This window comes from Psittacula echo, assembly GCF_963264785.1.
Source record: "Psittacula echo genome assembly, chromosome: 4".
Lineage (NCBI taxonomy): Eukaryota > Metazoa > Chordata > Aves > Psittaciformes > Psittacidae > Psittacula > Psittacula echo.
Genome location: NC_137738.1, coordinates 82,290,056 through 82,315,724, shown reverse-complemented (window position 1 = coordinate 82,315,724; position 25,669 = coordinate 82,290,056). Strand labels below are relative to the sequence as shown.

Below are 25,669 nucleotides of genomic sequence, written 5' to 3'. Positions count from 1 at the left end.
CATAAGCACATATAAAGTGCCTGTGTCAATTCCTTTGTTTCTGTAAAAGGGTTGGTCACATACAGTGATAAAAATGTAAGTAAAATGGGTGTCTTTGTATGTCTGTGTATGTGAGTGTTGTGAACACTGGTGGGTGTTACGAAGTTTCAAACCACATACACACATATCAGAATTTTCTCCAAAGCCATGTGTTATGTTAAAACAACTGTCCCTGTATACATTTATAGAAGTGCATACTGATTCAGAAAACACAGCCCGATTTGATCTGTCTTCAAAGAAAATACTGAAGGTAAGTATTTTTAGAATTAATTTGAGTATCATGCCCTAGTCAATATAGTTGCCTTACATTATGATAATGTGAATTTTCAGTCTACTAGTCACTGCTACAAGCAGATTTACGTACAATATTTAAAAAATATATTTAAATATTTAACAGTAATTGGCAAGTACATTTCTTTATCACATCCTGAAATTTTTACTGACCTTTATTTTTCAGGAAATCCTGAGTTCCTGGAGCTCCTTCGTCACCATTTAACATTGTGCCACCTGTGGATTAAGAGATGAAATCCCATGCTTACTTGGACCTTTTCCTACCAAAACCCCAGCACTGCATTTCCTCTTCAAAACAGTGTGACACATAGGTGTCATTATAATATTAAAGAAATATCTGAATGCTAACCTTGTAATAACCTTCTTTTTTTAGCCTTTAAATACTTTAAAGTTGTTCTATGTTTAAAGCTGCTCCAGTCATCTAGTAATGTAAGTGGTACCACATATGCACAGCATGTGCATAGCGGATGGGTGTGCACATGGATGCACATGCAAGTATGCACATGTGCATGATATATTAGCAGTCTTAGCTCCCACAATACTCTGCTGAATAAATTATTATAGTAGACAAAGGTCTATGCCCTAACTATGATGCCTAAGCACATCCATATGGATAACATCACTTCCTTCCTCTCTCCAAAAGGAACCTCTTCCCTACTGCCTATTGAGAACAAGATTTTACCCAGCCATCTTTGGATATGGCCTTTGGTATGGGTATGGCCTGTGAAAGGGCTAGCTGGTAAATAGTGAGACTCTGAGGAGAGCGCTAAACATTACACTGCAAAGTAGCATAAAAGTGGTCATTGCATACACCACATCCAAAGGCACTGCTTACTCAGGACACCTGTACCCACCAGGGAAGTGGCTGAGTCACCACCCCTGGAAGTATTTCGAAGATGTGTAGATGTGGCGTGCAGGGACATGAGGTGGACTTGGCAGTGCTAGGTTAATGGCTGGCTTAGAAGCACTGCTACCAACTGGACAAATATCTCCCTATTTTGTCGTAAGCACATGACAGGGACTGCAATGTGGCGTCATTACTATCACTTGGAGGCAAGCTACTCACCCAGGTAAGCCCTACTAGTTAAACATAGTTTCAAAGCCTCTGGACCCAAGGCTACATGGGCTTTGTAAAACACTATCAGACCACAGAGCTGGGGCAAATGGTCAAGCTACAGAGAACTGCAAGGAGAATCACCTCCTGCTCCCCTGCATATATGTATTCCCAGATGAGCAATTGACAGAGAAAGATTAATGGTTGCCTTGGAAAAGGCATCAACCCCACAGTACCAGCTGGACAGTGAGGACCACATTAGTGGCAGCTGGAGGATGCAAGAGAAAACAAACCAGAAAAGAGAAGTCACAGGTCCCAACCAGAGCCTTGTAAATCTTCATGCTCTGTTAGCTGGACTCCATTATTTATAACTGTGATTAAGTGATACACAGTACAACTCTTGTCCAGGAGGGCAAATACTCTCCCATCTGGAGGATTACAGCTGCTCTCATATGCTAGTTATTCCATTATTTTTCTATCTGGATATGAAGGAGTAGAGAAAAGGGCTAAGGAAGGAGGCCAAATACCTCATGTAAGATTCCAAAATGTTCTTCAAATGTTTTTTAATTAAAATTCAAACAAGAAAGAAACCAGTTACCACAAAGAGATCTGAGAAAGTGTTCTACTCTTGCCAAATAGGTATCCTCTGGCAGTCCCTATCGTCCCAGTCTTCTGCAGATGATCAGTGAAGGCCAACACACTCGAATTTGTTTCCAGATCTAGTTCAAGAACTGACCGAAAATGTGCTTATGGCCATTAAAACACGTTAGGTACCACATGCCTTGAACTATGGCTTGAATGATACTTGGCAGAATTACTGGTTTATGTAAAACAAATTAACTTTTAAACAGTAGAGTACACAAAATCATGGAAATGGATTTGCTGTCTATAAAGTCAATTACCATTAAAAAGGATTTAGCTGAAGCTCCAGACTGGAAATACATTTTGGCCCAGAAAAGTCATGCTGAGATATGGAGCTGATTCCCTTTCATGCTGTTGTTTCCACTAAATCATTAACTGGCATTAATTATGCTATCGTATCAGGATGAGTAAGCTCACTTTTTCAATAAAACATGTCCTTATTCACCCTTCTAACAAAAAGTCCATGACTCTGTAAACCTTTATATGCTTCTTTGGTGTCACACAGAATAGCCTTGTGGCCATTAAGGAGGTACCTCCGTGGCAGCAATGGTGTGCAGTGTTTGCAAAAGCAGGGTTTGTATTTCTCCTACTTGTGGGTATGTGAAGCACTGAACATTACTCACTGTAAGTCCATTTCTTACCATCAGAAGTTTTCTGGAGTGAGTTGAAGGTGCATACCTGACTTTGCAACTGCTCTCAGTTTGGCAGGAGAGGTCACAGCAGTAATCAGATTACACAGCAGTGTTCCTCTGCTATTCATTTTCTGCAGTTCAGGGGCTTTTGAGGTCCATTCATCTTTTAAATTCTGGTTAAGAAAGACAGTAATTTGTTCATTACAAAACTGATTTCAGACTTAAAAGATTTAGTACAGAGAAAGAAACAACCTTGCTACTAGGGAATCCCCTGAAGTATATCCAAACATGTGAAGGAAATGGGAATGTAAATGCAGACAGACAGCAAGCTCCCTTGTCGCAATCACTGTGACTGCTTACAACTTAAGTCTGTACTTTTCTGTTACTAATAGATGCCCTATTTCCTTCAGCTGTGTCTCACTTTCCCTCTACAATGTCTTACCAATGTGTCTTCCAAAGGTTTCTTTAATTCCTCTGTATTCAGAGAGAGTCGTGCTGCTGGAATTCGTTCTGTCGTCTCTTTTATCCATTTCTTTAATGATTCTACAAGGAGCTCAAAAGTATCCATTTGCTTCTGACACGATGATACATCCTCTTCTCTAAACAATTAAAGACAATTAAAGGAATGACAATGTTCCTTCTGATAATCAACCCAACAGATATTATCAATCTGATATTGCTATTCCCAAATTCAAAGAGTCACAAAAGCTAATTTTATGGATATGAGCAGAATGTGGAAAATCTAGTCTTGCTGTACAGGAAGTTTATATGGAAGCTCTAATAATTTCTCCAGCAGCCTGATTCCAAACAGTACTCTAAAGCACTTTGCACAAGCAGTAATTTATTTTCTATCGGAGAAGTGGGGAAGTAGGGTTTTCTTGGAACTGACAGGACTCCAGTCAATGTCACAAAATTTAAACAGCACTTGTCTTTACAGCCCACATTAGAGCTCTTGAACCAGAGAGACTAACTACAGAGGCATTTCCAAATAGAATCTTGTTTTGTTTTTAAATTAGAAAGCTCTCTTACTAAGTGGTTAACTGCACTCTCTTGAGATCGCATGCGAGAAGACAGCAGCCATCACAACATTCACACCGTATTATTAGCCAAAGTGGAAACACTTTCGTTGTTCAACTTACTTTTCCTTTACAGTCTCCTCTACCTCCCTGAACTTCTTTGACAAAACATTTACTTTTTCTAATACCAGTGCTTTATCTCCAGGAAGAGCACGTAATGAAAGTTCTTCAAGAAGCTGTTGCAAAACTTCTAGATCCTTCTTATGTTGTGCCAATTCTACACTAGCTTCCTGCAAAATAGAATTACATTCTTCATATTAGACTTTACAATCACTTGTTCAAAACTGAATTCTTGATTTTAGCTAACCAACCGAAGTTGGGAAACAAGCATGCCTTATTCATTATTGAATCACTTAGATGAGTTAAACTAGAAATGCACAACATATTTAAATGGACAGTTATAGTACCTGCATATATTGAGACACTTCACTAACATCCTTTCTTGGTGCCTCTGTCTCACTGAGTGCCTGGTTTTTCTCATCTATAAACGACTGAAGTTTCTCTGACAGACCTTCAAATAACTCCACTTTAGTCTTCAACTCCTCCATTTTCATAAGCTTCTCTTTATGCCTGTTACTTGCTTCAGAAAATCGTCCTGAAAGTTCACTCATTTTAGCTTGCAGTGTGGATGCAGTGGATGGATCTGATGTTTCTGTGAACTTCTTAACTTTTTCATTCATGGTGTTGATACTGCTTTGGCGGCCCGCAATGTCTTGTTCTAGCATCTGAAACAAACAAGAACTACTTTGCATTGCTTATAACTAAATTTTAAGAATTGAAACTGGTCCATCATAGGAAGCAACAAATCAGTACAGCTAGATCATTAGTGTAGATCTATTTTAAGTACAAAAACCTTATGTGTAGTTTCACTTCACAAAACAGTCCTCTTTATTAAGTATTTGGAATCTGCTATAGGTGCTAAACTAAGATTTTAATTATTTCTTGAATTCTAAATTATCAAACAAATGTTTCTTTTTTCGAAGAATGCTACTTACAATGCTTTTACTAATAATATCCTGAATAGCAGCAGAATTCAAAGGCACTTGATCTTGTTCTTCAAGACTCTTTTCAACTCCTTCCATCCAATCCAGCATTTCATCCAAGCCATCCTGCACACTTAGGGATCGTGTCAGTGTTATTTGGAGCTTCTCATTCCTTTCATTCACTGATTTGGATAAATTGTCATACCTCTCCACAATATCATCTGATAAAGAGAAAATATATTTAAATGTTTTCCTTTAGTAAAACCAAGCTTTTAACCCATTTTACAAGTTCTTATGAGGTGTGAGTCAAATATTGCCAATATCAGGATGAAGCAAAAGCATCAGCTTTAGTCAAGAAAAAAAAACACACAAGCAAAGATCAAAATCTTCAAATAGAGCCAAGAAGCCCACAGGAGAAGGGAAATGAAGGAGCAGCTTACGGCTGTACTTCCCAGCTTTTAGAAGCTGGTTCCCATGCAGGTCTAGATTTTGACAGCTGTTGACCGTTCCCAAGAAATACAAGAGTGTAAGACAGCTCTTCTACAATTATGTCTCTTGTGTTATTGTTAGAGCTGCAAGGTTCTTCCAGATGGTTTTTCATTAGACCTTCAACACTTTGGGATAAGCCTCTGGAAGTTACAAGTTCCATGTATCTCCCATGGAATTTCATCACCAGCTCCAAAGAGGCAAGCCCATGCTTGTTTTATTTTGTTGCCCTGCACCTTACTTACGGGATTCCAGTAAGTAACAAGTTGTGTGATACACATAGAGAATCTTCAAACTTCAGGCAGTGATGAATGTCATGTTGTGCTACCTCTCACAACTGATAGGAAAGAGTATTGGGTGTAGGTGGCAAGGTTTTGGGGCTTCTGTGAGAAGAGGCAGGGGGCTTCCCTATGACAGACACAAGCGGTTTCAGACAGCTTCAACTGACCCACCACAGAGCAGAGCAGAGCTCCTCAGACAAGCTGGTGCTGCCTCTGAGAAAATGTATTTAAGAAAGAGGAAAGTGCTGCCTGGGACCCAGAATTAAGGGAAAAGAAAGTGTGAAAAGCAGCTCTGCAGACATCAAGGTTAGACAAGAAAGAGAGGGAAAACATGTTCCAGGAGCAGAGATTCCCCTGAAGCCTGTGGATGACCATGCTGAAGCATATAACCCCACTGCAGCACACAAGGAGGACCCCGTGCTGGAGAAGGTTGATATTCCCTGAAGGAATTGCAGCATATAGAGAGCCCAAACTGCAGCATGATTATCAAAGATTTCAGCCCATAGAGAGGACCTATGGTAGAGCAGGTGAAAAGTGTGAGGAGCTGGCTGCAATGACCCATTCCTCATCCACCCTGCACTGTTTGGCAGGGAGGAGGTATGAGTAACTGGGAAAAAAGGAGTGATGATGAGCCTGGGAAAAAAAGGCAGGTGGGAGGAAGGTGTTGCTTTAATGGGTCATTGTTTCTGTCTATTGAAACATGTCTTATTTGGCAATAAATGAAATTTAATTTTCCCCAAGTCAAGTCCGTTTTGCCCATGACTTGTAATTGGTAAGTGATCTCCCTGCCTTCATCTCAACCTATGGGCTCTTTCATCTTATTTTCTACCCCCATCCTGTTGGGCAACAGGAGTGAGAGAGCAGCTGGGTGGGCATCCAACAGCCAGCCAAGGTCAACCCCATCACAGACAGCTTCTTGAAGTCAGAAGGAAATAGTTCCTTGGGTAAGCAAACTCCAAATAATTACTTGGAAACATAAAATTGGAGTCAGTTCCTTGAACCTTACCATGCTCCTTCCCACTGGAGAATTTATGATCCTCAGCAAATAACTACCTCTGTTTGGCATGCCCATCAGTAACATGAGAATTAAACATAACCCCTATTTTGGGGGGGTGGGGGTGGGTGGAGGTGGGAGAGTGTAAAAATAAAATGACAGCTTTAAGTGAAAATCACATGGATCAATGTAGGAAACAGACCAACAATGAAGTTACTGTGTTGTAATAGCTTATGACTCAGCAAAACATGGATGTGAACAATGACACAAGAATGTTAAAATGCTTTATTTTGTCACTTCCAGTACCTGCATGCAGACATAAGTGATAAAAAGTGGTATTAAGAAAAGTAAACATTTTACCCAGTGTTTTCTGAATCTCATCTTTGTCTGGCATCAACTCTCCCCTTGTATCCAATAACACTTCAGCAGCTTTTTTCAGTTTTTCTACAGCAATTTGGTGGTTTGAAACTTGTCCCTGAAGAACCTGTAAAATTCCACAATTATCAGTTATACTTTTCAGTACAGCTAGTAGTTACATTTGTAAGGCTTAAGATACACCATGCAACTTAACACTTTGCGCTGGGAATAACTAACTCAACTTGTGACCTCTTCTAAGAAGAATCTTCACCAGTGGCTATGATTGCTGTTGACTTTCTGGCCCTTGTTTTAGTTTATTCACCATCTTTTTCATCTTCTGTTGTACAGTACTTCTCTGACTCAACTGATTTCTTGCATGTAACTTTGAAATGTGTCTTTTGATTAATTGCTTTTACAGACCACTTGTATAGACTCATATACTATCCAGGAGAAAAATAAATGTATTTTTCAACTCAGCATTAGACTACAGCTGGGGGGGGGGAACACACAGTCATCTGCAGTAGTCACATGTTCAATGTCACTTGCATTGACAAAGAATCAGGCTGATATTGTAGTGTAAACAGCAATAGATTGAAACAAAATGATTGACTTCACAGTTCAGGAATCTCTTGGGGCCAGCATCACTGGATTATGCCTAGGTTTGTCCATCTAGCCAAGGAACACAGGTTGGAGACTAGGCCAACAGTCACTTGTTCTAGAGTCAACAGAGAAAGACAGAAAGGCTGAAAGAACTTCTGAAAATGTCTTTCTCTCCCCAGTGTATAAAAGTACGTTAGGGTCAATAGTCTTTAAATTATTTCAGGCATCTGTGCTAGTGTACATGATGTATCTTTGTTTTGATTTCTTACTTTATACAAGTCCAAAATGAAGGGACTTCTCATTTATTTTTTGATACATACTAATTCAATGAACATATGACTCAGAAGGTAAACCTATTTGCCCTGCCAGGACAAAGAAGTCATGTCAGCGCATTCAGCACTGGTATCCAGAGCACAACAGTATGCCAGAACATAGCATGGTGGGTCTTATTGATCCACTTGATGCAATAAAACTCAGACCTGAGAAGAATTTTTCCTTATACTAGACAAATACAGTGTACTTGCGGAGGGAGAAAACAAAACAAAAAGCACCAGAAAACCTTGTATGCTGTCAGAAAGCAAGCAAGCTGATGCTAGGAGCATTGAAGAACAGCTAATCCCTATAAGAAGATTAGACCCCACCATGGTGCCAAGGTCTGTGTCTAGCTGGATTATCAGTGCACATGTTGCCTACAAGGGACAGCTCTTAGTTGTAACACCTGACTTCATTTGTCATTCCTTTGTTTTGCTTTCATTAATTGGCTTTCTTTCTTCAGCCTCCTGTTTTTTCTGATGCTTTGGATCTTTTGACACATTGTACCCTCTCCCTTCTTCCAAGCTCATATTCATTGAGTATTCTTTTGTGTGGCAAGTAATCCATGTAGGCGTCTCATAAAGAACCCCAGTACTCACTCCTTTTGTATTACTTGCATGAAAATTGGCATTATATAGGATATAATTCTCTTTGGCATAAGGAACAAAAAGTTTAAATGAAGCTTCAAATTGTAATTGGTGTTACTCCTACTTTCCTAGCACCTGGAAGCACAAACGTACCTAGATTGTTCCACTGTCAGGAGTTCAAAATTTACACTTTCAATTTTGACACCTTAAAACATCACTGGGATTTGTCTCCTTTGATGTGTCATGCACCAAAGTGTTTGGCAATACCAATCGCAGGTTTGAAAGATACTATGTGGTAAAAGTAACTACTTCTCAGGCAGATGGATGGGAAATTGGTTAAAGCATGTACTTTCCAAGAGCCACTGACTATCATTCGTCAATAGTAAACATATCAGACCCTCACTGATACTCCACATAGCATAGACAAAACCAGTGAGGAAATGCTCAACTAACAGCCTTGTTCATTGAAAAATAATCTTGCCTTTTTTTTTTTAGTATAGATGAATGAACATGTTCATTACCATGTAAAATTCAGTTCAAAGATGACAGACTGTATGAAACTTCATGTAGCTCACCTTATACCTGGGCTCCTAAAGCCTTCTGTAAACCTACATTTTACGCAGCTAACTGGAGTTTTACATTCAGTCTCCATCATCAACCTATATTGCCTCTACTGGATACACATAAAGTTGTGAGTTACTCCCTCAGGGTGGGGGGTAGTGCAGAAAAAAACCCCAACAAAATACTGGGGTTTTGTGCAGTGCAAATTATTTTACAGTCACTCTCTGCAGGGCATATAGCCCTGGATACAACTGGAGCAGGCAAACAGGCTGGTTACACACAGTAAGAGCCCTTTCATAATGCAGTAATGCACAAATGTGAACATAAAAAAGCAGGTCACAGACAACAAACATCAAATAGTCTTTTCTATCATGAAGTCTGTCTCAAGCCCTACTCTACTGTAAACTGTAATCACTAAATCCTTTCTTAGTTCAAAAACTTCCCAGGTTTCACCCTATCTTTTGCTATATGAAAAACATCTTGCTTTCATCACTCCTAATGGCACCTTGGTCCCTCATTTTTTTTCACCCTAGTGCTTTTCAGGTAACACTTTGAACAGTTGAATTTCAGAACTATGATAGCTGCACGCCCATGTGCAAGGCAAGAATTTGGCCTGCAGCCACTTGGATTACATTAGATTAGCCTACTTTTCAGACAAAAAGCAGTTCCTTATAAGACAGAAGTACTTCTGCTTTTTAAAGTTTTTCACCTTGGTTTCTTCTAGCTGTCTCTGGAGATTTTTGGGATCCACTGCAATTGGCTCTGATAGTTGTTTGTTCACTGTTATTTCAGAGGCCTGGAGAGATGACAAAAGTCCAGATGATGCATCTTCATAATGTTGGTATTTATCCACCAGGTCTTTAAGGTTATTTCCAAGGATGCTACACTAAAAGAGTAGAAAACAAACAAGCAAATACTCAGGCGTTAAAATGTGTGCTGCATTTCATATCAATCTCAAGGTCATACTTTCCTTCCTGAAATACTGCATGATTTTTTTCCTATCATCATTCCACTGTCTAACTGATTTCTGAACTTAAGCACAACAGCTGGACAGGCTACACAAGTTATCTCAGTTTGTGCTCCTCAAGTGTGAGTTAGGTTGAATTCACTGATGCAGGTGGGAAAATGGAATCTAACCCATTATACTAGAATAGGAAAAGCATTAGCAATACTTTTTGACCCATCAATGTAAAGATTCTTTACCAGCACTCTGACACCAAAAATGTAGCCAGTGGAAACTAGAATTTTTTTTTCAAAAACAGAAGATACATGTATGCTCATTAAACTACAGACAGCAGAATATTGCTCTCATAAATACTTTACCTGCATAGCGAATCCAAAGTGATATGGCTCAGTATTTCACATACACTTTGTTTTGGTCACTTAAGAATGTCATCTGACCAAGATCCTATTAGTCCTATGTGTTAGCATGCCCCAAAATATATACAGTGAATAATCACGTAAAAAGGTCCGCGGGACTCTTTCAGACGTTTTGGAGATATTTAACAAGCAAATCTGATTGTATCAAATCATAATATTTATAAACAGTTACTTTCAATAATTATAGTCTGAACCTTCCATACACTGTATTTTCATACTTATATATGGCTCTTGGTCTCCATCTGGTGGGCAAACATAGAATGCACGAGTTTTCATAACCAGTTAACTGACTTTAAGATTCCTTCAACATACAAGCCTATAAAGTCATATGCATGTGTGTGAATACAGATCTATGAAAATGAAAGCAATATAAATATTTATTGAAAGCAAGAAGCTTTTACAAAAGGCAAAACAGTCACTACAAACCCATTTACAACTTGGAAGATCTCACAAATTGCAGATCTCACTTTTTAGAAGCCAGTCTTACAAGACTCAATTTAATAAGAAAAGTCTACTTGCTCTCCTTATTTATGATCAAATGTTTAAAGTATATCTATTATGTCTGTGCTGGATGTATGTATGGAAAGGATAGAATCTGGCGAGTTGACAAATCTGAGATCACAAATCAAGCTGTTGGCATAGGATTATTATGCACATAAAAATAAGCTCTCTGAAAAGTTTGTGATGAAATCTTTAGATTCACACTCAAACTAATCCAATAAATCAACTGGAGGAAATCTAACATATTAATACAAGCTTTTAGCTTCCCTGTTTGTCTAAGTGAAAAGTGAAAATGTGTTTCTGTAAATGGAGATCCTGCTTCACAAACTGTTTGAGAGAAGAGGGTTTACACAGTTTTTGTAATCAAGTGATAAAATCCACATCTTTATAGAATTTACATTTCTCAGCAAGAATAACACTAAAGTGATGGAAATTCCCATACAAAGATGGCAACTGGTGCAGACCAGCACTGTATCAGTGGACACTGAAGTCCTACTAAGGAGTCTGAACCTATGACCTTAGAAAATTACGAAATGGCATAGTTAAAGGATACTGACAGCTACTCCCTCTTAAATGGTTTAATTCATCATTATCTCAAAAGTTTAAAATTGCAGAATATTATCAGTATCAAACAACACTTTGTTTCCCTTAAAACAGCGGGAAATTTGGCATGTGAGACCAGTTGGTGATGTTTGTCTAGTTCTATCAGATAGATTCCATATGTGCACCTGGCACAAACAGCTGGATTATCTTCCTTTGCTAAGGTACATAGAGGAATTTGCACTGCTAGTTTCCCATTAGTTAGAGACTAAGCTCAGACTGCTAAGGATAAAATGTTTATCTGGCAGAACAGTGGAAACTAATTGCTATCCTCAAATCACTATGCTCTTGCAAGCCAAGTGCTGACAGCAAAGGTCACATTGGGACAAACTATTTCAGGATAAAAATCAAATTGAAATTTTGAATGTTAATCTTGGCATAACCTCTCTCTCTACTGATTTTATTAGTAAGAAGCCAAGTAAATAAACAGTTGTGAGAAATTTCACATGGAACTTAAAGAAATATTATCCACCTAAAAGTATCACAATTTATTTCCACTGCAAAATGTTACTCAGGTCTCCTGTTCTGTCATAAACTCAAAGAGTTTGTTTAAGGTTGAAAAGAACAATGGAGAAATCTAATCTCATTTCTCCTTTATGACACAATTTATAAAATTTCATCCATTCAGACCTTAAACAGTCCAGCACTTGACTAAAGCAACCTTCTAGAAAAGTATCTTGGTTCTGTTACCTAACTTTACAAATCAAAGAATTTACAAATTCTCATAGTATTTGTTCCATCAGCTAACCCCTTTCAAAACAAAATTCCAAATTATAGTAGTCTTTCCTACTCAGTATAAATAAATCTTACCTTAGTATAGAGAGATTTGAAACGATCTGAAGCACTATCCAATTTATTCTGCACTTCAGTATATGTAGCCGAAGTATCAATACCATCTTTGTCAACCTTCACACCATCTCTTTTGCTACATGACCTTGCAGCATCTAAAACTCTTTGTCCAGAAATTGTAATATACCGTAAATCACCTTTGTGAGATATAACATCTTCTGAAAAACTCTTTTGCCTTTTCAATTTGACCATGATACCACTGAAGTCGGAAGCACCTGCCTCCAAATTGTCAAGTTCTTGTTCTGCCTGCTGCAGCCATGTTTCAAATTCACTATAGTCTGCATCAAATTTCTCAAGTTCTTCTCTTAGAGAACGAGTCAATTTCATTTTCCGTTCTGATTCAGCTAAAGCAGTCTCATACTGAGCCTTCAGCTCTTTCATGTTCCTTTGCATCTTGTCTTTTTCTTCAGGAGAAAGGTAATGCCCTTGTTTCTCAAGCAGTGCCTGAGCAGACTGAGTTGCTATTATGATAGCCTGCTGCTGGGAAATAATTTTCTCATGTTGAGCCTACAAGAAAAGAAAGAATAAATAATGACCAGCACCTTCTCGGATAGTTCCTTGGAAACAATGAGTAAAATAAAGTCCATCAAAATGACAGAAAGCTTTCTTTATTTTCCTATTATTTATTAAAAAAAAAAAATTTAAAATTTAAGTGAAAGAGTGACTCCTGGTCATCATATTGCTGTGCAGTTTCAAAATTTTATGAAACATCCAATGGCAATTTTGGTCAGGTACACAGCCTATGACTTAGTAGGAATCTTCAAATATCACTGGAACTCAAAAATACTAGGACATATATACACCGCACAAACACTTTCCCCATACTCTGTCTAGTACAGTAAAAGTAGGTATTATCAATTTTTTCCATTTTTTTCCTAGTAAAAATTGTGTATTACTGAAGACTTCGTGTGCTTACTGTGATCAAACTTTCCCTAATTCCCTGTCTCAAAATAGGATTTATCAAAGAAAGCAGTCAAAGGTAGGCAACTTCCCAAATCAAAACTGTTCTGTTTCATGTTACATACATTGTAGCTATCATTTCAGACAAACAGACCAAAAGGAATGAAAGCACTAAACAGTAAAGAGAATACAGATGATACTTTCTTCTTACATTGAGTGAACAAACATTATTCAATTATTTTAACTTGATTTTTCAGTTTCAAGAGCAATGATTCTTATCAACTATACTCAGTCCTTCAAGACACATTCTATGCATGTAAATAGTTTCAATCTCATAAAAAAATAAAGTCATAGGAACTGGCACTGTCTGCCAAAAAAAACCCTATTTCAAATACAGTTAAAAAACAAACAAACACACAAAAACAAAAAACAAAAAACAAAAAAATTAAAACTCCATTCTTGAAGGTCTTCTACTTCCATGTAAAATAGCTATGTAAAATAGACCAGTATGCTTCTCTTGTATGAGTACAGCAAGCAAGTATCCTGTAAGCATCAGGTGCAGAAAAGAACTATTGAAAAAGTGGAATTAAAAGCATAATGTGCACAAAAACAAATGCTCTTATTTTCTTAGGTTTCTGTTCTCCCCCTTTTTTTTCATAAGAAAGAAAATCCAAGTATCAGCTATCAGCATCACTGTTTTCATCAACATGGCCATCAAACCACACCCAAAAGTTCTTGGCTGCTCAACTGTAAGTCAACAAAACCCATAAAACTGAGCTTTTATTATTTTAAATGCTTCCAATTATCTTACCTGGAAAACCCATTTTTAAAATGCTGCACTGTGGTTTTACATAATTCATCCTTCTGAGGCCTACAAATAGTGCTTTCCTCATATGTTAAAGTTACAGGGAATGTAATTTCAGCAAACCTTTATTTGCAGCTGTTGGCAAGCAGTGTTCCCAGGGAATCGCAGGGGTTTGAAAATCTTTGGCTATTACAAAGATTTTTTAAGAAGTCACATTAAGGTTATGAATTTAGGTTGCTGCTTTTCTCATTTCATTTACCTGCATTAATTTTTCACTATAAAAATTAAAAATGGACTCACCATTAGGATTCTAAACATTTACCTTGTAGAATATGTCCTTTTTCTTATTTTGCAGGAACAATAGTAACAGCAAAAAAAAAGTGACAAATTCCAATACATTCTAACTACTGAAATTCCTACCACTGTATGTCACAAACTTCCTAGTGTCTGTCCCAAAGTCTATGACAGAAAGGATGAAACTGAATTCACTCATGTTGAATGAGGACTGAAATGCTTAGCACCTGAGCATTGCACAAACCCATTAACAGTACCTTGACTTTCTTATATTGCTGGTTCAGATTATCTTGTGTGCTTTTTACTAGTCCATCCACCCGAGTTTCAATGTCTTGCTGAATTTCCAGCAGATTACCATTGACATCATCCTCCTCTCCTTCCAAAGCCTTCACATCTCCCTCTTCATAGTGTGTTCCATTCTGTTCTATCACCTGCTTGAACTTCTGGCCGTACTCTGCTTCTTTATCCACATTTGATAACCAATCCAAGAGATTTTCTATTGTATTCTTACTTTCTTCCAGCTGTTCTATGGCTGCAACCTACATTGAAATTTTACACTTTCAGTTTAGAAATCTTCTTTAGGCACTACAAACTATCATAAGCAAATATACCATTAAAATACATTAATATTAAATAAAAATTTTGATTGTCATATATGTTGCTGTTTATTTTATAAAGAAAATAAACCAGCAAACAGTTTATAAAGTCATAATTCATTTAGGTGACTAAATCTCTCCACAGTACATCAATATGTATTGGGTTTGCAAAGCAAGGTTTCAGTAGCAGGAGGGCTACAGGGCTGGCTTCTGTGAGAAGCTTCCCCATGTCCAGTGGAGCCAATGACAGTCAGTTCCAAGATGGACCCACCACTATCTATGGCCGAGCCCATCAGTGACGGTGGTAATACCTCTGTGTTTAAGAAGAGGGGACAAAAAATTGTGCAACTGCAGCTGGAGAGAGGAGTGAGAACATGAGAGGAACAGCTCTGCAGACACCCAGGTCAGTGCAGAAGGAGGGCAGGAGGTGCTCCATGCACCAGAGCAGATACTCCCCTGCAGCCCATGGTGCAGCCCATGGTGAGGCGGCTGTGCCCCTGCAGCCCATGGAGGTCCATGGTGGAGCAGATCTCCACCTGCAGCCCCTGGAGGACCCCACACCAGAGCAGGGGGATGTCCAAAGGAGGCTGTGACCCCATGGTAAGCCTGTGCTGGAACAGGCTCCTGGCAGGACCTGTGGCCCCATGGGGAGAGGAGACCACACTGGAGCAGGTTTGCAGGCAGCACTTATGACCCCATGGGGGACTGACACTGGAGCAGGTGAAAAGCATAGGAAAACAGGAGGAAAGAGCCATAGAGACAGTGTGTGATGAACTGACCACAACCCCCATTTCTAGTTCCCCTGTGCTACTGGGATGGAGGAGGTAGAGAATTTGGAAGTAAAGTTAAGCCCAGGAAGAAGGGAGGGATGGGGTGAAGGTGGCTTTTATTTCCCATTATCCTCCTCTTGATTTGGTTGGTAATTAATTAATTTCCCCAAGTCAAGTCTGTTTTGTCCATAACAGTAATTGCTGAGTGATCTCTCCTTGTCCTTATCTTGACCCATGAGCCCTTTGTTATATTCTCTCTCCAGCTGAGAAGGGGAGTGATAGAGCAGCTTTGGTGGGCACCTGGTGACCAACCAGGGTGAACCCACCACACAATAGTAAGTTGCAAGACAAATTCCGTAAGAGACACAGAAAGCTTAAATAAAGGTATAAAATGGTTGCCTAAAAACCTTTTCTGTTTCCTGCTTAATTGCTGTTGTCATCGCTTTATCCAGTTCTTTTTTTGACTCTTCTGCTTTCTGGCTAAGGAGCAAACACTTTGTCTTAGCTTCATTTAGTTTCTGTTCCAGAATAGTCTTGTCTTCTTGTGACAACCTTTCTCCATTCTCTTTCAAGAACGATTCAGTATTTTTCACAATCTCTGCCAATGTCTGGGTACTCATTCTCATGTCTTTTTGTATCTCCTTTTGAGAAAAAAAGAAAGAAAATAAGAGTAAGTAAGTTATTGACTAGACCTTTCCAATTACCTTTATTTGAACTATCTCTGTTCTAGGGATAAGCACCACAATGGTCTTTTCTAACCTGGGAGAGCACATGATACATTACACATGATACAAAATTGCAGATAAGATTATTACAAAAATAAAATCAATTCAACATCTGGCAATGTTGCTGCAGCTCAATCTGTCTTTTTCTTAAATTTCAAACCTGCTGGCTTACACTCCTATTCAGAATGAGGCCACGTTTTTCCTCTGTTTAGCAGCTCAAATATTGTATATTCATGTACAAAGAAGAAAATACATACTACTTTTTAGGTATCAAGAGATAAAGGAAATCTGCTACACTGTAGTTAGTGAGTCTGCTGACAAATTCCATCCCATTATCATCTCAACAGAAAGCTGAAGAGAATAAGGGGACTGAACAGAAGTCAGAAACTTGTGGTCATCTTTCCCAGGTGGAAGTTTTCAGGTTTTGTTCAGGACAGAAATGCCCTAAGAATATTTTTATTTATTTGTAAAATCATAATATTTCAATTTCTAAAGAATGCTTAATTCAATTAAATTCCACAGAGGACAGATGTTTAGTTTCAGTTTATCTAAAGCAGTATGCCTAGTCCTATAAGAGTCAGATGAAAAAACCCTGCCTCTCAGTTATCTGAGGAGAGCTTTAATTTTAACAGTAATTATGCTACTGAATACATTCACTCAGTTACTGAAATAATGAAGGGTTTTTTCTTTATATGCTGTGTAACACTCTTGAAGCTGTAAGACAAAACATTTGATTCCCATCCTACGCTACATATTTTGCAGCAATTATAGAATATAGCTTGGCAGCTAAATCTGCAGCTTATTTTAGCACTTCAGCAAGTATGTTAGATTTTTCCTGAGGACACTGTATCAAGACATGATTCTTCTCTGACAAAAATCTCTCGGCTCCCTTTCAAACAGCTCACTGAGGACGCAAGCTCTATAAAATCTATAAAATACCTTTTTTTAAGCCCTCATTTCACTCCTGAGACACTCTTCTACAATGGTGCCCCCACAAAATCAGTCAGCAAATAACAACTGGTCTGCTATGCAGTCACAAACAGCTGATGGAAAAAAAATTAACCAAATGCTATATCAGGTCTTCACTCCCATGGGTACCCCACATAGGCCATAAATTCTTAACACAGGTAAGCGATATTAACAGATACTGCAGGGGTGTCTGTATCTTTCTACTGACTATAAGAACTTCAACAAATTAGATTTGTTACTTCACAGATAAGTAAAGCGAGACAAATTGAATAAGGAAATTTCTGCCTTTATAGATTACTAAACCTGACCTGGAGCTCTAGAGTACAGTAAACTACTACTAGGAAAAGGAAGAAGAATACCAGGTCCTTCAGTCCTTTGACTGCCACAAACTCAATTAGTATCAATCAAGACAGAGTAAAAGGTGAAAGGCAAGGTCTTAACACGAAAACAAGCAGACTGAGAGTCTTCTCTTGCACCAAGGAGACTGCAAGCAACACTAGAAAAAAAATATTCAAACCAAAACAAGAATGTGGCAATGGAAAGCCTCAGGCAAGAGAAAGCCTCCAGCAAATTTCTTCAAACTACTGTGAACAGGAATAAGCTGGTTACATTATTTTAGAATAATAAATGAGTGTGATTTTATCACATCTGACAGGAACAATCTTAGGTAATATATAACAAATTTCATGCCTGCACCAAGAGTACTTGAAATGCCTAGTACATACTCCCTATTCTAGGGTCTCCTAGGTTAAAAATGTCTTTTCTCCCACTGGCACATACTGGAGTGTATTCATGGAGAACAGGCTAAATGCATGCCAGTAAGCCTTTACTTTTGGTAGGTCAAACAAATCTATTTTACTCTCACAGGACAAGTCTTGTTATTCAACAAAAGAGTCTAGTCACTCTCCTCTGCACTCAGGCTTCCTAACTCATCTAACTAGAACTGTGCATACCTCCTGTTTGGTCTGGTATTGTTCCAGCTCAGCCTTGCTGTCTCCAATAACAAGAGACACTTGTTGTCCGATGAGTCGATTTTCAGTCTGTGTAAGCAAATCACAGATTTCCTGCAGTTTCTCCTTGCATTCCTGCTGCCGTTCAGCCACATCCTATATTAGAGCCAAGTACAATTGAACAATAAAACAAAAACATCTTCACTTCAGGAACCAAAAGACACTCTAATAAGAATTACCTTTGAACACCAATATTGCAAAGCAATCATTTTAAAAGTATGCTGTAAACATGATAGCAGTGGTACAAAGAGCAAGATGAACATACAGAAGTTATGGATAATAAACCTCAAGTATGTTGTAAGTAAAAGAGACCATGTTTGATGGAATTGCCCAGTAGAAGTCTGGCCATGCACATATGTGAAAGATGAAATCTCCAAACGACAGGAGTGAAAATCCAGTCTCTTAACCACTTGAAGCCTGTGATAAACACTATTAATTCTGAAAAAAGGATATCAAAACAGAGGTTAGTTGTGATTGTGAGTTAGTGTTTGTTGGTATGTATAATATGTTACCTGAATAGAAACACTGACTTTTTAAGCAGCAGAAAAGAACAAAACATGCAAGCTCATTATTGTTACTATGTCCTAGAAGTTATCTGTGCCTTTTCTTTACTCGGTTTCACATTTCCTTCACAAAGTACAGTGGAAACAAACGTTCTTAGAATGGCAAAATAATACAAAGTCTTCAGAATGCTAAAACACCTTTCACTATCCATAAACTGGAGGCTGAGGTGGTTATTCTGAGTCTTAAGAAGGTTTTTATGAGAGAAGAGGAGACGCAGTTACACTGCAGCATCTTATCAGCCTCCTTGACTCTACAAAGGCTGCTTATGTTTGCCAACTGCAGCCATGACAGCTGAAGACATAACTGTCCTAACTGGACTGCTAGCTTTCCTAGTGCCTATGCCTAGAATTACAAAGATCAGAGCTGATTTACTCATATGTTTGTCCCTCTAACCTGTCTCAGTCAAAATAAGCCATGGTAGCAAATCTGGTTCTTTGACTACAAAGACCTAGAAAAAAGGTCAAGGCCTGGCAAATTAAAGGAAAATAATGTCTTCAGCAGGACAGAAGTGATGAGCAATGGTGTGATAGTAAATTCACTGCTCAATACAGCTGCAGCTGGAAGAGTTCACTGCTTTATTTAACTACTGATACAGCTGCTAAACAAACAACACCTGTGAGAAACCTCAAGTAAATTTCTCTTCCTGCTAGGAAGAACAGACCTGGTCACCTCAGGCTCTACAGATGCTCGTGTTCAAAACTGTGTCTGTCCATAATCTAACAGGCTGTTTCTGTGACTGTACCAAGGAACGACTAAAATGAAAATTCACCAAGTTGATCAATGCCACCTCTGTAGAATCATCAATAGTAAAACTTAAGATAGGAATACACTTAATACTACATGCTGGTATTAAAATTCCTCATCCATAGACAGAAACACTCAGCACACATTCACACACAAAGGCAAACCTTCTGATCACCCAGCTCTTGTGCTGCCTGTAACCGAGTCTCTAAACTTTCCACTTGAGATGTTATTGCCTCCTGTACTTCCTGAAAAGATTTCTGGGTGGTATTTAAGAGCCTCAGCAGTTGTTTGCTCTGATTAGGAGAAAGATCTTGAGCATGTTCAGAAATGAAGAACTGAACATCAAATGCAGTGGAGTCCAGTTGAGTTTTTTTACAGCCAAGCTCTGCAGCACTGCTCTGTGAAGGAACAGAAGGAAATGACTAGCAATGAAGATAAATTCAGCACAAATAAAACACAAGTATCAGTACCCTCTTTTCTTAGCCCCTGTTCCAAGATACTTTTGAAAGACAGTTTGGCCACAGTAAATCAAAACTCTATGTCAGAATCATTCTGACACATTCAGAGACAGCATGTGAATTTATGCATGGTTTGCCTCTGGGACAGTCCATACAAATAAGATGAGCTTGAACATCTCTATTCGCTTTCTCATGGATGCCTGAAAACTGGCTGACCTTCAACTCTGGAAGATCTATGGCATGTTAGGTTTAACAACCTAGGTTCTAGGTCTGAAGATCTAATAATGTTAAAACATTTACTTGAAAGCATTCTTATTCTTGACTCCACAACGAGAAGCCCCATTTCCAACAGTATGGCAAATTCTGCCCATGGTTATACACAAGACATTACCATGCATACTGGAATCCTATTAAAGCACCATAAAATAATGTAATTGTTATCATTCACACATACAGAGGTGTATGACCATTATTAAAAGTTGATCTGATTTGTTTTTCATGGCTCATTTCATAGTGTGTAATGAAGATATCTTTCCTCATCTTCCATTCTCACACATAATGGATTTGAAAGCTAATTGAAATTCAGTAAAGTTTCTGGACCTTATACATAAAGACACAATTTTAACCACTGAAGTACCTGTGTTATAGATCAGATTTCCAAAAAGGGTTATATTTATTGCCACAAATGCAAGCAGAACCAGTAGCTTTCTCAATAAGGCAAACTATATCAAAAGTTTCTTCAAGACATAAAGCAAATCAGCAAGATTTTATTACTGGATTATAAAGTAGTTGTCATCTTAATGAATTAGTTCTAGCCATTTGTTTCAGTAAGAGAGATTAATAAGCAGGTATAAAAACCCTAGGTAATAATTCTTAGTAAGTAGCAACATTTGTCATTCATAGTAAGTGCCAGCGTCTGTCATAAAGAATACTTACTTTAAATAGCTGTAAACTTTGCTTCGTCTCTTCCATATCATTAATATTCACTGTGAAGTCATTCATGGTTTTCCTGTTTTTTGTGATCCAGTCTGAAAATCTCTGCAGTTTGTTTAAAAGTTCCTGGTGTGATACTGCAAGCTTAGACTAGAAAGGGAAGTTGTATGTTTATTCATGCTTCTGGAGTCTAGTCACATTTTCTATCATATGAAATAGAATCATAGATGTATTTTTATATTAAGATAAAACAAAATATAGAAAAAAAAAACCTCATTCTTACCCAAATTATCTTCAAGAAGGTAAAGATACCTTCTTCAAAAAAGGTTAAAATGTACACTGATAGAAACATACCATTTCCAAGTCAATAGCAGAGACTATTTGTTTTGCTCGTTTTGAAGATGCATCACAGACCACCAAAAATGCTTCCTGCAGATAGTTGTAACTTATCTTCAGCTCTTTAAGTTTCTCTTCAGGAATATCCCTGTTACAAAGCTTTAAAAACTCCTCTGTCAACTTCATGTCCTTTTTTAAGATAATTGCAAAAGTAGCCAGTCCTGACTCAAATGACTACAAAGAGAATATATATAAAATGCATTAAGTTACTAAGGAAGAAAGACATTTAAATCTGAATAACTTTAATAATATTTGAAATCTCTTTTTTTTAATCCAAGGGCTTTTCCTAGCACCCATCACTGAAGTACAAGCATAAAGAACATTTTACTTACCTCTAGTTGTTCCAGTTCATCTTTCAGTATTTCCAGGTTGTTACTAATAGGCTTCTGGATATCCAGCTGGCTTTTCATATCTTGAAGCACTGCCAAGTGTCCTCTCATTTTCTCTATTAACTTTAAACACTGCTGTATTCCATTGACCTGAAAATGAGTTTTAACAGTAAGAAAAGGTTCTCCAAATGGACAAATTTTAAATTAAGCCATAAAAGTCCTTGTTTTAATCATAATTTATTTCAAATTTATAATTTTTTTTCAACTATTTTTCCAATTTAATTATTCTCTCCAGCACTTGGAAGGATTCATGCAGTTATTTTCACACAGGACGTATACCACGTTATCAGTTGCTGTTACTTACTGTGCATGTGGAAGTGTCTTCCTGGACCGCTCCTTTTGCTTTGAAAACAGGCTCAGTAAAGCCTTTGGACAGGCTGTCCATATTCCCATGCTCCTGGTCATTTTTCCAAGCAACAGCTGAGTCATCTGCCAAAGCTTTCTCCTTAGCAAATTCTGATCCAAACCCCGATTGTTCTGTTGAGAAAAGAGTACAAAGCCCATCTACTTTGCCTTTACCCTCATGTTCTGTGGTGATACCAGCAACCTGTGAGCTTGTAAGCAAACCACTTATCAGCTCCTCTAACTTGCTTGTACTTTCATCTCCTGGTGAAATTTGAAATATCTCCAGAAGTTCAGAAGCAGTAAGTTTTGAAACTGGAGCTTTCATGTCTGTTTCACTCTTCCTTTCATTTGGATCAGCCATCTTTTGCTTGCAGGACTCCTGCTTGAGTATATCATGAAGAAGATCAGGACTTCTGCAGTCAGGCCAAGCCAATGAAAGAGCATCACTGTCCTTTGGCTCGGTACACGGTGTGCTAACCATAAATGCAGTTCTCATAGCATCACTTATTTGCTTGAGATTTGACTCACTAGATGTGTCACTCCCAAGGTGGGTGCTTCTAACCATTGCAAGTAAATTCTGCATTAAAATTTTGGTATCAGAGTAACTTAGGGGTTCACCCTCCTGCTTGCAGCAAACATGTCCCATTTTCAATTTCCTTTGTAATATATTCTTTAAGTCTTCCATTAGTGCATCAGACATTTCTGGTGATTGTGAAATACCATCCTTCACTTGAAAATCTTTGCAGGGTCCTGTTTCCTTTTGCAATGACTCCACGGACATTTGTTTTTTGAAACCATTTTCAAGGGAAGAAGTCTCACTGATCATGCAACTTTCTCCCTTTGTGTTTTTCAATGTCTCATGTTCATTCTGAACACCATAATTCAATTCAGCTCCTGTGCTGCTCAGAATTGCAGAATAAACATCACCAGTACAGGTATAACTCCCAGAAGGTAGCACTTCACTCCCATCCCTTGATTCTTTGGCATCCTCAATACTTCTTAAAGCACCTGCTTTTACTGTGGAAAATTCAGTACTATTGTTTTCTGAAAAGTCTGTAAGAACATGGTCAGTATTTTGACAGATAACTCTCCCTGTTTCTTTAGTTATGCTAATTTCCTTTGGTTTCACTGTATCAGCTGGGGGAAAAGAGCAAGTAGTAAATTCACTTGAATACTTTTCCTCCACATTTAGCAGAAAATCCTTTTCGTTCTCTATACCCTTTCTCCTTTCTTCCCTGTCCTCAAAGCAACAGGATTCAGTTTTATGCAATTCTGAATGGCCACCTTCTCTTCTGTCTGTTGTATGTTGTATTAAAGAAGCAGAAATGCTAAAATCTCTCTTAAATTCATCTGATTTCACACCATCTTCAACGGCATGCAAAACTTGATCAGCGTTTACTTTTCCTTTACTTGAAACAGGAATTTCTCTATCAGCTCTAATTACTGATGCATCAAATATTTCCCCAAGGCTTTCCATCTGAATGGGACTTTTACTTGGCCCCATGATATCACATTCCTCCACAATATTTACTCTATTTTCTGTAAGAATTTCAAAACCTCTTCCTATCTGACCATGCTTCCAACCAGTGACTGGATGTACTTGGTCACTAACTGAACTATCACCATCACTTACGTAAGGCACATCCATAAGAAATTTATTGTCCAATTGGGATGAAGTTTCCTTTAGTTGTTCCATCCCAGCCATATCATTTAATACTTTTTCCTCTGCGAACACTGCTTTGCTCTGTCTTTGCCCAGCATTTGAATGTAACATTGGCATGGTATTACTGTTTTTACTCATGCCATCAGTAAAGGATTCTGAGAGAAGCAAATTTGTCTGAGTACTTTCATCGTCACCAGTAGCTTGCTTTGTAATTAGTAAGGCTGTTACACTAACATCAGGTGTCACAGTATCATCAAACTGAGAACTTGGAGCCTTAAGCTGTGTTTTATAATTTGCTTCACTCTTACAGGATGGCCAGTTAGTGTCAAAGGTATTTTCAGACTGAATAGGCTCAGTAGTATCTTGCGACATGCGTTTATTTTTAACATAAGCCCCATATTCATCTTCTGTTTCTTGCTGTCTGTCTTCTTCACTTATACATGTAAGACCAACACATCTTTCCTTAGAAACATCCAATGTAGGTTCACGTTTTCCTGAGGATAGTCTTCCATTTTCATGGTTAGACTGGAATTGCAAAGTATATCCTGTCTTGTGGCCTAAAGAATAGCAACAGTCATCAACATTCTGATTATTTTCATCAGTATTTTCTATGTCACCTGAGGAAATTAACAGCTGGTGACCTTTGCTTACGCATTGATGATGTGAATGAAAAATATCTACTTTTTCATCACTGTCAGAATCAGTGTCAGAGTCATCATAACTGTCATCATCTTCCTCATAGCCTTCCTCATCCTGTGAACCTTCAGATTCATCCTCATAAGAGTCACTTTCTGCTTTCAGTTCGTCTTCCTCATTTCTGTCTTGTATTTCTGATTCATACATCTTCCATAAAGAACTAAGGCCTCCCTCATTGCTTCCTTCACTTTGCAGAGTAACTGGTAATTTTTGCTCCTTCCCTCCAAAGCTCCCTGTTAGCTCCCTTTCCTCCTCAGGGATTTTTTCCACAGTGTCAGCACTTGCAGAAGCTGTATTTACATTCTCAGGTAGCCCCATCAGATTTCCATGGACACTCTCTCCAGCATCAGCTGCAAGTTCTTGAAAAGAGCTAGTCTCTTCTCTAATGGTTACCAGATCACCCCTCTCCTCTAGAAAACCTAATGGAACTGCTGTTCCAGACAATTCTGGCTCTTGTGTTTTATCATCCCCCAACCTTGAGGTATCAAAACCATCATCACCTTGGGGACTTTCATAGGAATCATCATCATCAATTTGTGGAGTATCATAGACATCACTGTCATCATCATCAACCTGAGGTGTTTCATAGGCATCATCATCATCGTCATCATCATCAAGCAGAGAGCTGTCATCTGCAGCAGCTACCTCACCACATTCATGCTCAAAGCTGTTACTTTCAAACTGTGTGAGGCCGTCACTCTCTTCTATGGATGAACCAGAACTACTCTCACACAGCAGTAACTTTTCAAATTTAAGATTGCTTTCTTCTACTGTTAGCCTTAGTGCTGGGCTGTTACTGTCCCCCACAGGTGGTCCATCATGTGTAACAGTGTCACAAGCCAATGAAGTCCTGCCGTGCATGACTCCACTGTCTTCTAGAAACAGCTTACTCTGCAAATCAGTACAATTCTCCAAGGACAGCCTGTCATGTGCACAAAGACAGTCCTCTAGGGATAGTCTGTTATGTACATCAGCATAGTCTTGTAGAGGTTGCTTACTGTATCCATTATCTCCAAACTGTAGTATGTCACCACACTGCCTAACCAATTCCTCTGGAAGTCTATATTCAGTATCTGCACTGATGGATGGACCAAAACTTCTCTGAAAATCATCTTTATTGCTGTAATCCAGTACCATTCTCCAATTGTCACCTTGCGGTATGCAAGGCTCGTATTTGGTGCATCTTC

The 25,669-nt window shown here is 38.4% G+C and overlaps 1 protein-coding gene across 1 annotated transcript in view; it reads right to left on the bottom strand.

Moving 5' to 3' along the window:
• Nucleotides 1–25,669, bottom strand: part of DST (dystonin) — a gene marked incomplete at both ends in the record, with an annotated part of 299,020 nt that overhangs the window by 84,099 nt on the left and 189,252 nt on the right. The window contains 12 exons of the mRNA XM_080615920.1: nt 484–546; nt 2,705–2,831; nt 3,101–3,257; nt 3,798–3,964; nt 4,142–4,459; nt 4,730–4,938; nt 6,839–6,962; nt 9,605–9,781; nt 12,187–12,732; nt 14,482–14,763; nt 15,998–16,231; nt 18,238–18,390. Coding sequence (XP_080472046.1) covers nt 484–546; nt 2,705–2,831; nt 3,101–3,257; nt 3,798–3,964; nt 4,142–4,459; nt 4,730–4,938; nt 6,839–6,962; nt 9,605–9,781; nt 12,187–12,732; nt 14,482–14,763; nt 15,998–16,231; nt 18,238–18,390 — 2,557 coding nt within the window. The remainder of the gene's footprint in view (nt 1–483; nt 547–2,704; nt 2,832–3,100; nt 3,258–3,797; nt 3,965–4,141; nt 4,460–4,729; nt 4,939–6,838; nt 6,963–9,604; nt 9,782–12,186; nt 12,733–14,481; nt 14,764–15,997; nt 16,232–18,237; nt 18,391–25,669) is intronic.